Genomic DNA, 14,211 nt, shown 5'->3' on the forward strand with positions numbered 1-14,211 from the left:
CATATACTTGGTTAAAGTCTGGACGGTTAGGAGATATTTAAAACACAGACCCTGCTAGTCCATAAGGGCGCCATGTAAACAAAGAGAAATCCAGTCATCTAAAAAAACGACAAACCCAGTGTTAGAAATAGGCATCAATCAGGTAGACTGGCAAGGGTTTGCGGGAGGGGAGAAGTCATCTTGTTACTTCTTAGTTTGACTAAGCTAATTAGAGAATTCTAACAGAACAACTGGCTGATTTATCCATCAGCCGTGTCATCTTCACCAGCTTATTCAATCTGAGACAAGAGATAAAAGGCAATACACGATTAAAACAGCTGGATACAACCATAGCTGTTGACCTCACATACCTGGGTGCTACTATATTTGATGTACAACATCCTTAGAGTTAGACGCTATTATGTCTCCCAAACTGTCTTCTAAATGCGATATCAAGTCAACGCTTTCAAAGAATCCACAGAAGTTTCCACCAGATATCGTAGGTCCAATATGGACAGGTTGATAAGTAACACAAGAAGCTTGAAATAGCTCAAAATCATTTTTTATATTGATTTATTTTTTATTTTCATTTTATATATTGATCCCAATTCCGTCTGTCTCCCTCCCTCTCACCCTCTCATGGCCCCCGACCACCCTTCCCTTCCACCCCCCCCCACTCCACATGTAGGGTGATGCCCTCCAGGAGGGGTCATCTACATCTGTCAAGTCATTTGGAGTAGGGACTAGGCCTTCTCTCCTGTTTCTAGGTTAAGGGAGTATCCCTCCATGGGGGATGTGCCCCCAAAATCATTTTTAAAAGACTCTTATGTCACCTCTGTGACCCCACTACTCTGCTTGGTAAGTTATTGTGCACCACTAAGACACTTCTCAAATGTGAGTGTGCACGTCAATCATTCGTTACTGCATTTGTAGATAGCCTAGTGCGTCCTTTTCCTAAATCTGGTAATATTCCTCGAAAAAGAGGTGAGGGATCTTTAAGACAAATGTATAGAATGTCATGAATCACAAAACTTTTTTGTTTGTTTGCTTTTGTTTGTTTGTTTTGAGGCAGGATTTCTCTGGCTGTCCTGGAAGTTACTCTATAGACCAGGCCGGCCTCAAACTCAGATGTGTCTGCCTCTGCCTCTTGAGTGCTGGGATTAAAGTTATGCATGACTATGCTTAGCTCAATCTTTTAGTTTATTTCAAATCCAAAATTCAATATGTAAATACATATAGAGAAGTAACATATCCCAAATAATTGTTGTAAGTAACAAATTTATCCCTCTTGAAGTAAATGATATGAAATGAACATTTTATTAATTATAAATGTTTTACCATTCCTTTCAGTAATCAGATGTGTGATCCTACTAAAAGTTCTGTTTACAACACAATTTAAGTTTCTTTAAATGCTTTTGCTTTTCTTTAGGATTTCCACTAGAAACAAATTTATATAACTTCAAATATCTTTGAAAATTTAAACAAATCCCTCCCATAAAATAAAATTTTATCTAGCAAATATGATATCTTTGTTATATACAATACCGAGTATAGTTAAATATTTCTCTAGGAATTCTTCAGCTGACCCAATTCCAATAGTTTCTTAATACTGAGAAGATAAGAGCACACATACTGTGACTAGGAAGATTACTTCACTGTTTTGTTATATTTTCAAAACACTTTAATTATGTACTGCTACTAATTGTTTTGTTCCTAAGCCCTTTTTAACTGCAGAACCTTACAACCCAATGTCCTTCAACTCAGCCAGTCCCGAGGTGAGCAGTACCCAGGGAGACTTTGGATACAGTACTGCAGACTAAGACTGGGAACAACACACAGTGAGACACAGCATTTAGCTTCTCTGAATGTCTTTCTTGGAAATTTCAAGGATGAAAACAAATACTGAAGCTGTAGTAAGTTAATACTGTAGAATAAAAGCATAGAGCGCAGATTTTAAGCTGTGTTAGAGCCATCAGGCATTGTATGAAAAGAATTGATGGAAACTACACATGATCAACGCACTGCACTCACTTCTGGGTTTACTGAGAAATGAGTCATAGGCTGAATATCCATGTTCTTAGGATTGGGGAGATGAGGGCTCCCTGAGGTATAATCTCCCCCATTTTAACAAATGTCATAGAAAAATACTATCTACTAGGCAACACAGAGAGTTGCATTTCTATTTGTTTCGCCACAGTACTTACAGGTTGCCTTAATTTTGAATCTTTATTCTTTAATCTCTAACATCATTCCCCCTACCCTCCAAGCTTCACGCATTCAAGCAATTAGGAAATCTTTCTTGACACTCAGAAACTAAAATGGACCTGGAGACTAGGCCAGAATATGGGATCCAACTAGAAATCTACTGTTAGTATGAAACAGAATAATCATCAGGGCCCAGTACATTCCACTTTGCTCTTGTTCACTTTCTTGAGTCTTGTCTTTGAGACAGACCTCTAGGGACGATATATTAAGCTTAAGCAATGGGTACTAAAGCGGTAGTCAAGATTTGGTATCCAGATAGAATGTGCTTTTTCTCTTCAATAAAAGTATTTTAACTTTTTTAAATGAACTTTATTATAAAAAACTTTATAAATTATCACACATAGAATCTGATTGTGAGCCATTTATCCCCAGATTACTGTGTAGCAGAATAGGTCCATAGCCAGATTATCTATTTATGAATTGCATGATATATTTATACTATGTGAGATATGTGTGTGTATTTGTGTGTGTGTGTGTGTGTGTAATTCCAACAATGGAATTGGACCTCTGGGCTACATGTTCTGCTTTTATCATTTGGCTGTGGAACAGATAACTCACACTCAGTCCCTTCATCTGTGAAACACAGAAATAACAGCTCCTGAGATTACTAAGCGCAGGTGCAACACTACGAATAACATATAGATAATTATGTTAAAAACATGTTCTTGTGTCATCCACCTCTGCTGTATTGTCAAGGCAATGATAAGCAAGGAAAAAGATTTATTTTCCATTCTTAGGGGAAGGGAAAACATGACCAAATATAGTATGAAAAAATGTATTTCAAACAAGCAAATTTCAAAATAATGCTAAAGTATGAATGGCACCCTACCTCCCCCCCCCCCTTAATCAAACCACAGACTATCTCTGGCACCAGTAACAATTATTCTCCAACACATGAAACTTAAGAACAATGCAATTCAGTCGGTGACCCAAAACAGTTCTGGCATCCATGTCAAGCTGTGAGTCTAATTCTCACTTCACCTAAAGACATGGCTGTGAGTGTTATGAAGAATGCTAGCAACCCTGAATGGTTTTTATTTGTAAGGTGAACACTTGTAATTTCTACATGTATGAGTACGTGGCTTGCATGTACCTAGTGTCTTTGGGAGGTGAGAAGGGGGAGTCAGATGTGGATGCTGGGAACTGAACTTGTGTCCTCTACAAGAGCAATAATTGTTCTTGCGCTTCAATGCCACTGAGCTATCTCTCCAGACTCAGGTCCTGGTATTTTTTTTAATGGAGTGTCCCACAGAAAACACTAATCTTGGACAGTTCACTGTCATTTCAGTTTCTCAACAGCATACTTTGTGCTAATTATTATTATAAAATAGATACTAATGAGGAGAGGTACAGAGATTACATATCTAATGTACAACAGTTCAACCACAGAACCTTCACAATGGAATACCGGGCTGACTCCACTTGAAAAAAGGAAAATCTTGAGACGGTAGCTTTATTTCTATACCAAAATGGTTATAGCAAGAAAGACACAACAAAAATCTTCCAATACATAATACAGATACTGCAGGGGAGGAAACTGTTTCTGGTTAAAAACATTTAGAAAGATCATATACCAGCATAACTTTGAAAATATGGATATAGTCAACATATTTCCTAAGAAGACCTACAAAAAGACAAAAGAAAGACTTCAGAAGAAATAAACTCTATCCAAGACATATCCTTTCAAACATGAACATGTTGTCTAGCCTAGCTAATTTGTTCATAAAGACTTTCAAATAATTGAACACAAATATTTCAAGGCACACATCTACTTGGAACAGAAGGGGAAGGTACACATTAATAAAGCTATATTGCCATAGAACAAAATGACAGACAGGAACTACATTAACAAATTTAACTATCTGCAAACTTGTTCAAGTCAGGGAATTTAACTTAGCAAACTACTTAGTAAAATTTCTGTAGAGCAGAGCTTCTGTCTACAGAGGTAACAGAACCTGAATGTACCAGGGTACAATATGCTATAAAGGAAATTAGTTGCGAAGTTAGTATATAATTAAAGTGATTTAATTATTATTACCAACAGATAATAAAATCATGAAACCATGATAAAGAGTAAATAATTGATGAAAAGCCCTTTGCACAAGAATAAACCACCTTATTTTAGATTGACCAGAGGGCTAGGAGTCATCCACCATTAATATGACTGAACAGGGTTCAATTTACAATGCTAAGAAAACAAATGTTTTCCTGTAGTAATTTTTGAAAAATTCAACGACATATTACAAGTTATGAAATGAGGAAAAGTAAAACTTTTCCAGCTATGGAGAAACTCATTTACTTTAGCTAGATTAAAGGAATATGTAATAGGGGCAGTGATACTGATCAGTTGGTAGAAGTGCTTGCCTTGCAAGTGTCAGGACCTGAGTTTGATTCCCAGAACCCATATAAAAAAGGCTGGGAATGATGGTGTGCACTTGTAGTTCCAGAGCTCAGAAAGAGATCCTGGGGCTTATGGACGGCCAGTCAAATCAGGAACTTGGTGAGCTCCAGGCCAGGGAAAGACTCTCTGGCAAAGCCAAGTCAAACAAAAGAAACAACAAAAGAAGGTATATGGCACCTGTAGAAGGCCGTCCTGTGTGTGCCAGTATGTGCACACACATACACTTGTACACGCAAATGTTTTCCCTATAATATGATCATGCGTATGCACATATAAACAATCACCCCAAAAATATGAAAAGAAAAACAAAGAATATGTGGTAAAAATGTAGGGAAACTTAAAAAGGTATTAACTGTATAATAAATGTTGCATGGTTAAGTCAAAAGTGAACTAGGCATTTTTCTTGAATATTATTTTGTCAAGACTTTCAAATTTTTTGAGCACTCTCAGATTTTTGTGACCCCCCCTAAAAAAAATTCTAATTTGATTATGTTTCCAAGTCTGGTTATATATTTCTTTTTAGGTTTTAAACTTTGAGAATCTTAAACCGAGTCATTCATTACAAAATATGCACAAAACAAAGAGTAATGTAAGTATTTTCATTTGTGCATAACCTGATACGGGTATTGATTACAGACTGAAAAATGCCATCTTTTAGAAGATCATTTCCTTGATATGGGATTTTAAAAATATGAGAGAGATGGAAGTGAGGCAGAAAAAAATACAAGTAAAGCTATAAAGGAAAAACTGACTCACAGTTAAAGTTGAGAGCATAAGCTTGGTATTTAGAGCATAAATTGAACCCTGTTTTATTTCAAAACATAGCAAATGTAAAAGTTAACAGAGTAATTCACACGGTAAGTACAGAGAAAGAGCCACAAACCAATTTAACTGATTTTAAGAATTATTTCCCAAATGCATGTAGAATAGACACAGCCCAAAGATTGTTATTGAGCAAAAGAATAACGAATTAACATCCACAAGATGCAATGCACTCAATCATTTTCTGGTGTTGGGTTAGCATTGCATAGAGCAACAATCAGAAACAAAATAAAAACTTCTATTTCCTACCTAGATCACTGGCTACCATCTTGGAAAACTTTCTGCTTTTGGTCTTCACTGAAAATAATATTTTAATATGAAATGTCAAAAATCTATTCAGAGCAAACTAAATAAATTAAGCATAAACAAAATAAGATACTTTAAAATAAAGATACTATACCCTTTTCTATAAAATTATTCACTGTTTGTTCATCGTCTGAATTGTGTGGTGATGAAGAGCCTACACAAATGAAGACAATGGAAGGGACAGGGGCACACGGTCAGTCACAAACACAGAGATGGCACAGCAAACAATCACATATTAAAACCCTGCTGACCACCAGGACTTGGTGGTCTCAATTCTAGAATACCCCAGTATTGAGTTCAGTAGTATGCAGTCTTGTATAGCATACCCTACTCTACAGAAATTTATCCTAATAGTTCCATTATACATAATAACTGGGCAAAATCTTGTTGTGTTTTATATTATTTATAAGTCAAAGAACACATAAAGGAAATATAACATTTAGACACCTATTAAGTACATCTCGACTTATTTCACAGATCAAATTATTCCCCACCTTCCTAACTAGAGATTACTCCCCCTTTAAGTTCTCATGATACTTTATATACTTCTGATACAATATTTACCATTTAGTTATGTAGTATTTTTTAATTTAGACACAGATGACCTTCCCTCACTGAGACAAATTCTAATTGATTTTTACATCCCGCTTATGATCAATGAAGTGTATTTCATATAGATGTCATTAGTTCATATTAGCTAAATGAACGAAGTCTTCTGCTTGGAGAAAATATGTAAAAAGAACTGAGAGTAAATAAAAAGATTTCCTTTTTATGCTTAAAAGAACCCCAGTAAAAATAATAAACCTTAGTGAATTAGGTAGGTAGAAACTCAAAATCTTGAACTTGACTTCCCTGAAAGTCCTCTTTCTTTACTACAGCTAGGGAGACATTCTCACCAAGAATAGCCTGCCAACATGGGCAGAATCCAATCACATCTACAGAGTTTGCAAACACTACTGTCTGAATAATCCATGCTGTTCTTATCAACAGCATCTCCAGATTTGCCCAAATCTCAGCTAGAACCATCACAAAGCTATCACTGACCACAGTAATAGTTCAGAGCAGAAACAGGGATAGCTGCTTTTTATACAAATACAACACAAGAGTGTAATAGCCATAGGAACTTCACATTTTAAAATGCTGTCATCTCTGGTACCAAATGGCTGCATAAATTGATGGTAAATGTATATTAACAATGGCTTTTGTTAATCACATATCAGAATAATAACATGCTAGCATTTTCTTATATAAATATTAGAAAAATGTTTGATATTTTCTAAGCATAAACAGGCAATGTAGTTGAATATATCTTACTACTGCCTGTTGTAATTTCTAGGATAACACGTGGCAAATCACAAAGTTTACTTGAATAAATCTACCAGGTTACTACAAACATCCATCTACAACTTATTTTCTTCAGGTCACCATATAAACACTGAAGGTCACTATTTATATCAGACTGTGTGCGACTCTTCAGTTAGAAACAGCCTAATAGATCCCCCAAATCATCATAGCACTCTATATGATTACATAATTATAGACAGATATCACAGAGAGAGTGCATCATTTCTAAAGTGCTAGGAGAAACAGTCAGAGCTCCCTGAAATAATTTAGGCACTTCTCACTTCCATTTGCTCATCATGTACCCAGCACACAGTGCTGACGTCAGCTTGTCACAGACCACTGGGTTTTTTGGGTTTTTTTTGTTTTTTTTAAATAAATTGAAAGGTAAACTCTTTAACATGCTTTGAAACATGTTCTCTGAAAAGAGAATTTATAATAATTACCTGGACAGCTATTTTGGTTGCAGGATTTAAAAGATCCTCAGGTTTCTTCATTGTATGCATACGCTTTGGTCAGTGCATGGAATTTGACAGAAAGCACACAGGCACTTCTACTTTCAAAATATCGATCTCTTCTTCGTACGTCTGAGGGGCACATTCTAAGTTCCAATTCACCTTTATACATATTTTCCTCTTCTACAAATACTAACTTTTAAAATATTAACTAATGTTTAATAATTTATTATGTGCTATTTAACTATTTTATTTATTTATATCCTATCTCATTGTGAGTAATTCAGGCAAGTACTTTTGTTATTTTTATGCTATTGAAAACAATTTAAAAAAAAAAAAGCTAGGTGCGGTCACATTTAATCCCAGCACTTAGGAAGCAGGGCCCACTGGTATACACAGTGAGTTCTAGCCTAGCCAAGAATGTCTCAAAACACCAAAAGCAAATAAATTAAGAAAAAGAAAACTGTGGATTTTTGAGTCACCTCAAATTAATTTAATCCTTTTTTTATTGTTAGATTTTAATTTGCTAGTAAGAAAACTGATAATACATCTTTCCTTTAATCTCAATTAGGAATTAACAATGGATGAGGGCAAAGCAATTACAAATATTAAGATCATCAGGTCATGAGAGTACAGAATACTAGCAACTAACAGAAAACTGTACCCAATCTGCAAAAGTTCAGCGACCAGAGGGGCTGTGATGGGGACATTCTAGTGCTCACTTCAGTGTGCGCAGCTCAGCACACTGCCATCCACAGAGTGTTTTAGATGCCTGAGAAGTTTGGTCTCTTTGAAGAATGCTTTTTCTCGATGTGTAAGAACAGACTTGACTCCTCAGACTTCTACCATCTGAGCATGAGCAAAGGCAAATCCAAACACATTGCAGGTTTTATATGTAAGGATAAAAATTCATGCCTTGTCACTGATCTTGGGGTTACAACTTCAATTCTGCGCTTCAAGCTGATAGAAATGTTAGAAACAATAAAAACAAGTAGCATCTCATCAATGTCAAAATCATACTGATTTGCATATGAACCAATAAGCAAAATATATTTTAAAATGTTGAACCACGTTTGGGTTTTCTCTACTTGGAGGATCTCTGGGGTTGGATTTAAGAGCACAAATTTATGTACTTTCTATATTTAAATATTTATAATTATCTACCCTTTTGCATTTATCTAAAGTTGTGTGTGACTATTAAATGCTTCCTGCACCTGCCATTTTAAAGTTTGGCCTAGTGTGAAAAAAGATGTTAATTTATTTGGGCTGAATACAACTATAAAAATGATTAGTTTAAGTGTGATATGTTCCATGTCCAAAATACCCACAGTGATCAGGCCCTTAATACATCGATATCTGTATTGATTGGTCTTTTGGGAAGGTAGGAAGAACATAAATAAACTGTACTTAAAAGGAAAAATGAGGCACTATAGTTCTACTCCAAAGTTAGGAAGATATCAATCCTACACGAGGGAAAGTAATTCCTTTCTGTCATGCACAAGCTTACTGATGGGTACGTAGCATTGTGCCTTTTGTGGCTCCATGTTATAGAAGTTTAATGGGCAAACTGAAATAGCAGTTTTAAAGAACAAAATACCTGTGTGGATAGATTCTTTGTGAGTGCCCGTTCATGTGTGTGCTGTGTGCTGGTGTGTGTGTGCTGGTGTGTGTGTGTGCTGTGTGCTGGTGTGTGTGTGTGTGTGTGCGCGCACACACACACACATGCATACACGTGGAGGTCAAAGGACAATCCCAGGTGTCATTTTCATGTGCCATCCACCTTGTTTGGAGGCAGAGGCTCTTGTCTTGGAGCTTGCCACCCAGGCCAGCAAGCCACTGGGATCCACTGTCTTCACTTCCCCAAGGCTGGGATTACGAAAGCACATCACTGTGCTTGGCTTTTCTCTGTGGACTCTGAGGAACAAACACCCATCGTCTCAAATGCAAGCCCTTTACCCATGGTCCCTCTCCCTAGGGCACTCTTCAACTTTGAAAAATAAAATGATCAATTTGTGTAAAGTCAGAAAACAATTATAAAAAGAGAACACAAAAACTTTTTATCAATTTAGGGCCAATAAAATGGAAACAGAAGCATGGCAGTGATTAAAAAAAAAAATACTCCTCACAATATATGCCATCATACAGTTTTGTCCAACACAGTAGAATGGCAAGTGAAAGACAGAAATCTAAACACGGCACTACTTATGCACCAAGAAAAAATTCCTAGAAGAAAAGCTAGTGAAGATTCCTAGGTAGAAAAGATAAATTTAATTAAAATAATTAAATTAAATTTACTAAAGACTAGCAAAGCTACAATCTCGTACAATAACAAACTCAAGATTTCGTTTCTTAGGATACTCAAATGTACTAAAATTAACATTGCTGTGAAATACTAATATACACACGGGTCATATAAAGACCCTGAAAGTAAAAACGGGTTGCTTTGACAAGTCCATAAACACACTAGAAATAGAAAACAAATGTAAATAGGCTACAATTTTCCTAAGAGTCCTTATCTTCAGACTACATCAAAATCTTCAATAACTTTTGGGTCTGGAGGTGTCACTTAGAGGCAAAGGGCTTGCCTAGTATGTACAAGGTCCTGGGTTTGACCCTTATCGTTGAGCCAAAAAAGGGGAAAAATCTGTTATAATTACCAAAAAGTTGAATTTTCAAGTAAAAAAAAAAAAATCAACTTTTCAATGATCATACTCCATTCTACTGAGCATTACCAGGAGTATCTAGAAGCATAGATGTGGGGTAACTAGAGCATGGATGGATTCAGTGGTGATAGGAAATACATTTAACACTGCTAACTTTAAGAAAGCTGAGTGTGCAATCATACAAGCCTGAGCAGACACAAGCTATCGATTTTTATCAGCATGCGCTACTTTTCTTTTCTCTTACTAAAAAGTTAAGACTTCAAGAAAGACAGGTGACATGTTTCTTATATGTAGTCATAACTGCTTATAAAATGACATACTGATAAGCCATCTTAGTTTTGTTTTTTTTTTTTAAACCATAATTGCTAACGAAATAAAAACCAGATTACCAGAAGTTGGAGATTTGCAGCGATCCTCTGTGACGACAGTCCCTTCAGTAATATCACACAGGCCCGCTGAAAGGCAAGTAAGAACACATGAGACCACACCCATTTATACAAATTTACCTCCTGCCCACAGGGTCTATTTCTCTAGTAACCGCTAAAAGATAAACTAATGGACATGGCAATGATGAGGCTGGATATGGAACATTCTGGTAGACTATTTCCAAATAATGTGGCTGTAGTCATGGGACAAGAAAATTTAGAAACAGGATTTCTAAATGAAGTGATCTGTTATTCTTGAAGGATATCAGACATAGCCCAAGACCTGCGCAACACCGGATATGTGGAGACAAGTGGCATGCCCCTTTGATTTTCCCAAGGGTGAAGAAACACTTAAATTAGGTAATTTTTATATCACAATCACAAGAGTCCTCAACTCAAATTTCTAAGTGGTTTTCCTTAAATATGCCTTGAACCCATCACTTAAATACTTTTGAAAATATTTTTAACTCTTAAATTTGTAGTATTTATATATTGCACATTACCTATCCTATACAGTATGCCTCTGAAAAACTATAATATCACATTAAAAATAAACTCTTAAAAAAGACTTATCTCAAGGTGGATATGCATTATGTAAATTGTATATGAACTATACTATAAGTGGGCTGAAATTATAATAAAAAGCAATGCAAAGTATTTTATGAGGAGGTAAAGAATAAGGTTGCCTGAATAAGCTGCATGGAAACCTATTATATCATAAACTAATGGTAACATTGATAATGATAAGACTCTCACATAGTTGTAAACCCTCTGAGCTACAGTGCTTACTTAGCAGGCATGATAAGACACACTAGCAATACTGTTATGGGGTTATTCATACCAACCACTTTGTGATTGGATTTGAGGCCTACCACACGGGAGAAAATTCATGCTTGACACTGTAAACGTAATCAAAACTCCATGGGACATGTTGTGTGTCTGTGTGTGTTAGTGTGTGCCTGTGAGTGGGTGTGTGCAAGTGTGTGTTGGTCTGTGTGTATGTGTGTGTAATCAACTGTTGTTTTGCTAAACTGATAGGATATTCTTCTAAATGGTTCTATTTGTCCTCATAGATCCATGCTCTCTCCCTCGATTGAGAAACTTCTTTTAGCAGTGGTAAGGAGAGACTCCTAATTGATCAAAATGTTGAGAATATGAGATTTGGGTGCTCAGTGTTACAGAGGGCGTCTACACCAACTCTTCCAAGGCTTAGGGAGCCCTGCAGAACAGTGGGCGGAGAGAATACAGAGCTCAAGGCTGGAGTGAGTGCTATGAGCTGCTGTCCTCTGAACATGATAAGGCTGCTGTGCCATGAACCCACAGCAGTGGTTGCTTCTTATACAAAACCTGCATGACTGGGCCAATCACTACGCCATCACAGGTGTGGAAGGGGACTCAGGAGCCTCTATTACTCTTCTCAGAGTTACAGTTAATGGTTGTTGACAGAGGGGACCATACTCCTCATTGGTTTGGCAACTGGTAAACTGACCTTGTTCAAGTAAATAACCTTTCCCACCCATTTTCATGCAAGGAACCCACACTAAATGTAGCAGGACAGAAACTGTGTGTGTGTGTGTGTGTGTGTGTGTGTATACGCACGTGCGTGCGCGCGCGCACACACACACACACACACACACACACACACACACAGAGGAGGGGCACGTATTGGGATGTCTGCATTGGCTGAGAAACTGGCCTTAAAGCTTCAGAAGAAGCCAGGTGTCACAGCATGTATGTCATGAGACCAGTCGGGATCTGCTTGCTATTAATTCATCAAACAGCAAACTTACAATTGCTACATATCGAGCTTACTGGTGGAGGTGCATTTTTACACACATTCTTTCAAACTCCTTTAGACCCATCTCTTTATGCAGTGTGCATGCATGTATGTACGTGTGTGAGGGAGTGCATGCCACAGTGCACATATAAAGATTAGAGGACAACTTGTGGGAACCGGTCCATTTGTTCCACGCTCAGGTTCAGGGAACTGAACCCTGGCCATCAGGCTTGGCAACGCGTTAAGTGTTTCACCCACTAAGCCATCTGGCAGCCATCCTTTTGCAGTCCTGACTATGTAACACACACCTTACAGTTTCATTTTCTTTGGTTTCAATACTCAGTTAACCCGGTCTGAAATATTAAATGGTAAATTCTAGACATAATTCTTGTATTTTAAGTTAGGGACCTTTCTGGGTAGTGCACAGAGGCATCGCTACTCTATCCTAATATATTCCCACTTGTCTGTCTATTAGTCACGGAGGACCAGTTCTGCTTCTGACTACACACTTCCGTGTTGTGGCACTGATGGTCAAGTGCCTCCCAAGAGTGCAGATGCTGCTGTGCCTACTAGAACCATAAACTGCTTTGAGAACCATGCCACATCACCACGGGGGACAGGGGGAGGGGGGAGGGGGGAGGGAAATGCACAGCACTAAGGCATTTTGAAGGAGAGAGAGCACACACATGGAGCTTTCATACATAGATACTAATTGTCCATTTTAGTATTAGTTACTGTTGATAATCTTACAGTGCCTGTTCTAATTAGACATTGTCACAGGAATGTATGTAGACAAAAAGAAAAACCAAACCAAACCAAACCAAAACCCCCCAAAAAAACATAATACACAGAGGGTCTGAAATGGGTTCAGGTATCATTGTGATTGCTGACAGTTTTCCTTAGGAAGCCTCAATCCACATTTCAAGTAATAATTCAGCTGCCATGCAATAACAGAATTTACATCTTCAAGCTTCAACTAATAACGTTTTATCTTATCAAACAAATTCATAAGTGATCCTAGAGTCCTAATCAAAATAGGCTGTATCTGTTGGTAGGAAATACAATTCCCCATTCAAATGGACCTATTAAAAAAGTTGAAGAATAGTGCGATGGTACTTGTGCTGCAGATCAAGAAACATGCTGCAAAAGGAGGAGGAGGAAGAAGAAGGAGAGAGAGGAAGAAAGAAAAAGGAGGAGGAGGAAAAGGGGAGGGACAAGAAGAAGGAAGCAGGCAAGAAGGCTAAGTGCCAACCACAGCATCTGCAACCACAGTGCTGGGAGGAGGAGCTCACCAGCCTGCTTGTAACTCTAAGACAGCGCGCTGCGTGGCAGCCTTGAGCTTAAGGAGGACCTCTTATTCTGGGTCCCCACACTCTAGGGTATGCATGCACCCCAACACTTGGCGAAGAATACCGTTCTTTTTACATCAATACAATTAAAGGATTTTAATGCCAATTAGTATCCAGTTAATATCATATGAAAAATAAGTAAGTCATATTTTGGAATCAGAGGCACAAATTTTCTCAAGATATTACTGGAAACCTTTAAAAACAATCAGCCTTTCTTTCCAACCCTCCTTCTATGAAGCAGTCTGTTCTACCACAGACGTAACTCCCCCTCCCTCCCCCCAGGCCTACACTTCTTAAATTTTTATTTAAGAAACCTTAAATAATGATAAAGTGAAGCCCAATTACAATGTAAACATTTTAACCAATAAAAACTTGAAGTAGTTGTCATATGCCTGACATCTAATTATTCAATATAAAATGAAGCAAAC

At 37.3% G+C, this 14,211-nt stretch overlaps 1 protein-coding gene across 4 annotated transcripts in view; it reads right to left on the minus strand.

The window, feature by feature from the left end:
• Positions 1–14,211, minus strand: part of Stxbp5 (syntaxin binding protein 5) — a 104,262-nt gene that overhangs the window by 16,098 nt on the left and 73,953 nt on the right. For 2 of the 4 annotated variants that reach the window (XM_051206118.1, XM_051206117.1), the window contains exon 19: positions 10,622–10,687. In XM_051206118.1, coding sequence (XP_051062075.1) covers positions 10,622–10,687 — 66 coding nt within the window. Of the gene's footprint in view, positions 1–5,716; positions 5,765–5,867; positions 5,928–10,621; positions 10,688–14,211 lie in introns of all 4 variants that reach the window. The other 2 variants (XM_051206115.1, XM_051206116.1) reach the window with 2 other exon arrangements.

The sequence above is a fragment of the Phodopus roborovskii genome, unplaced genomic scaffold, assembly GCF_943737965.1.
Source record: "Phodopus roborovskii unplaced genomic scaffold, PHOROB, whole genome shotgun sequence".
Lineage (NCBI taxonomy): Eukaryota > Metazoa > Chordata > Mammalia > Rodentia > Cricetidae > Phodopus > Phodopus roborovskii.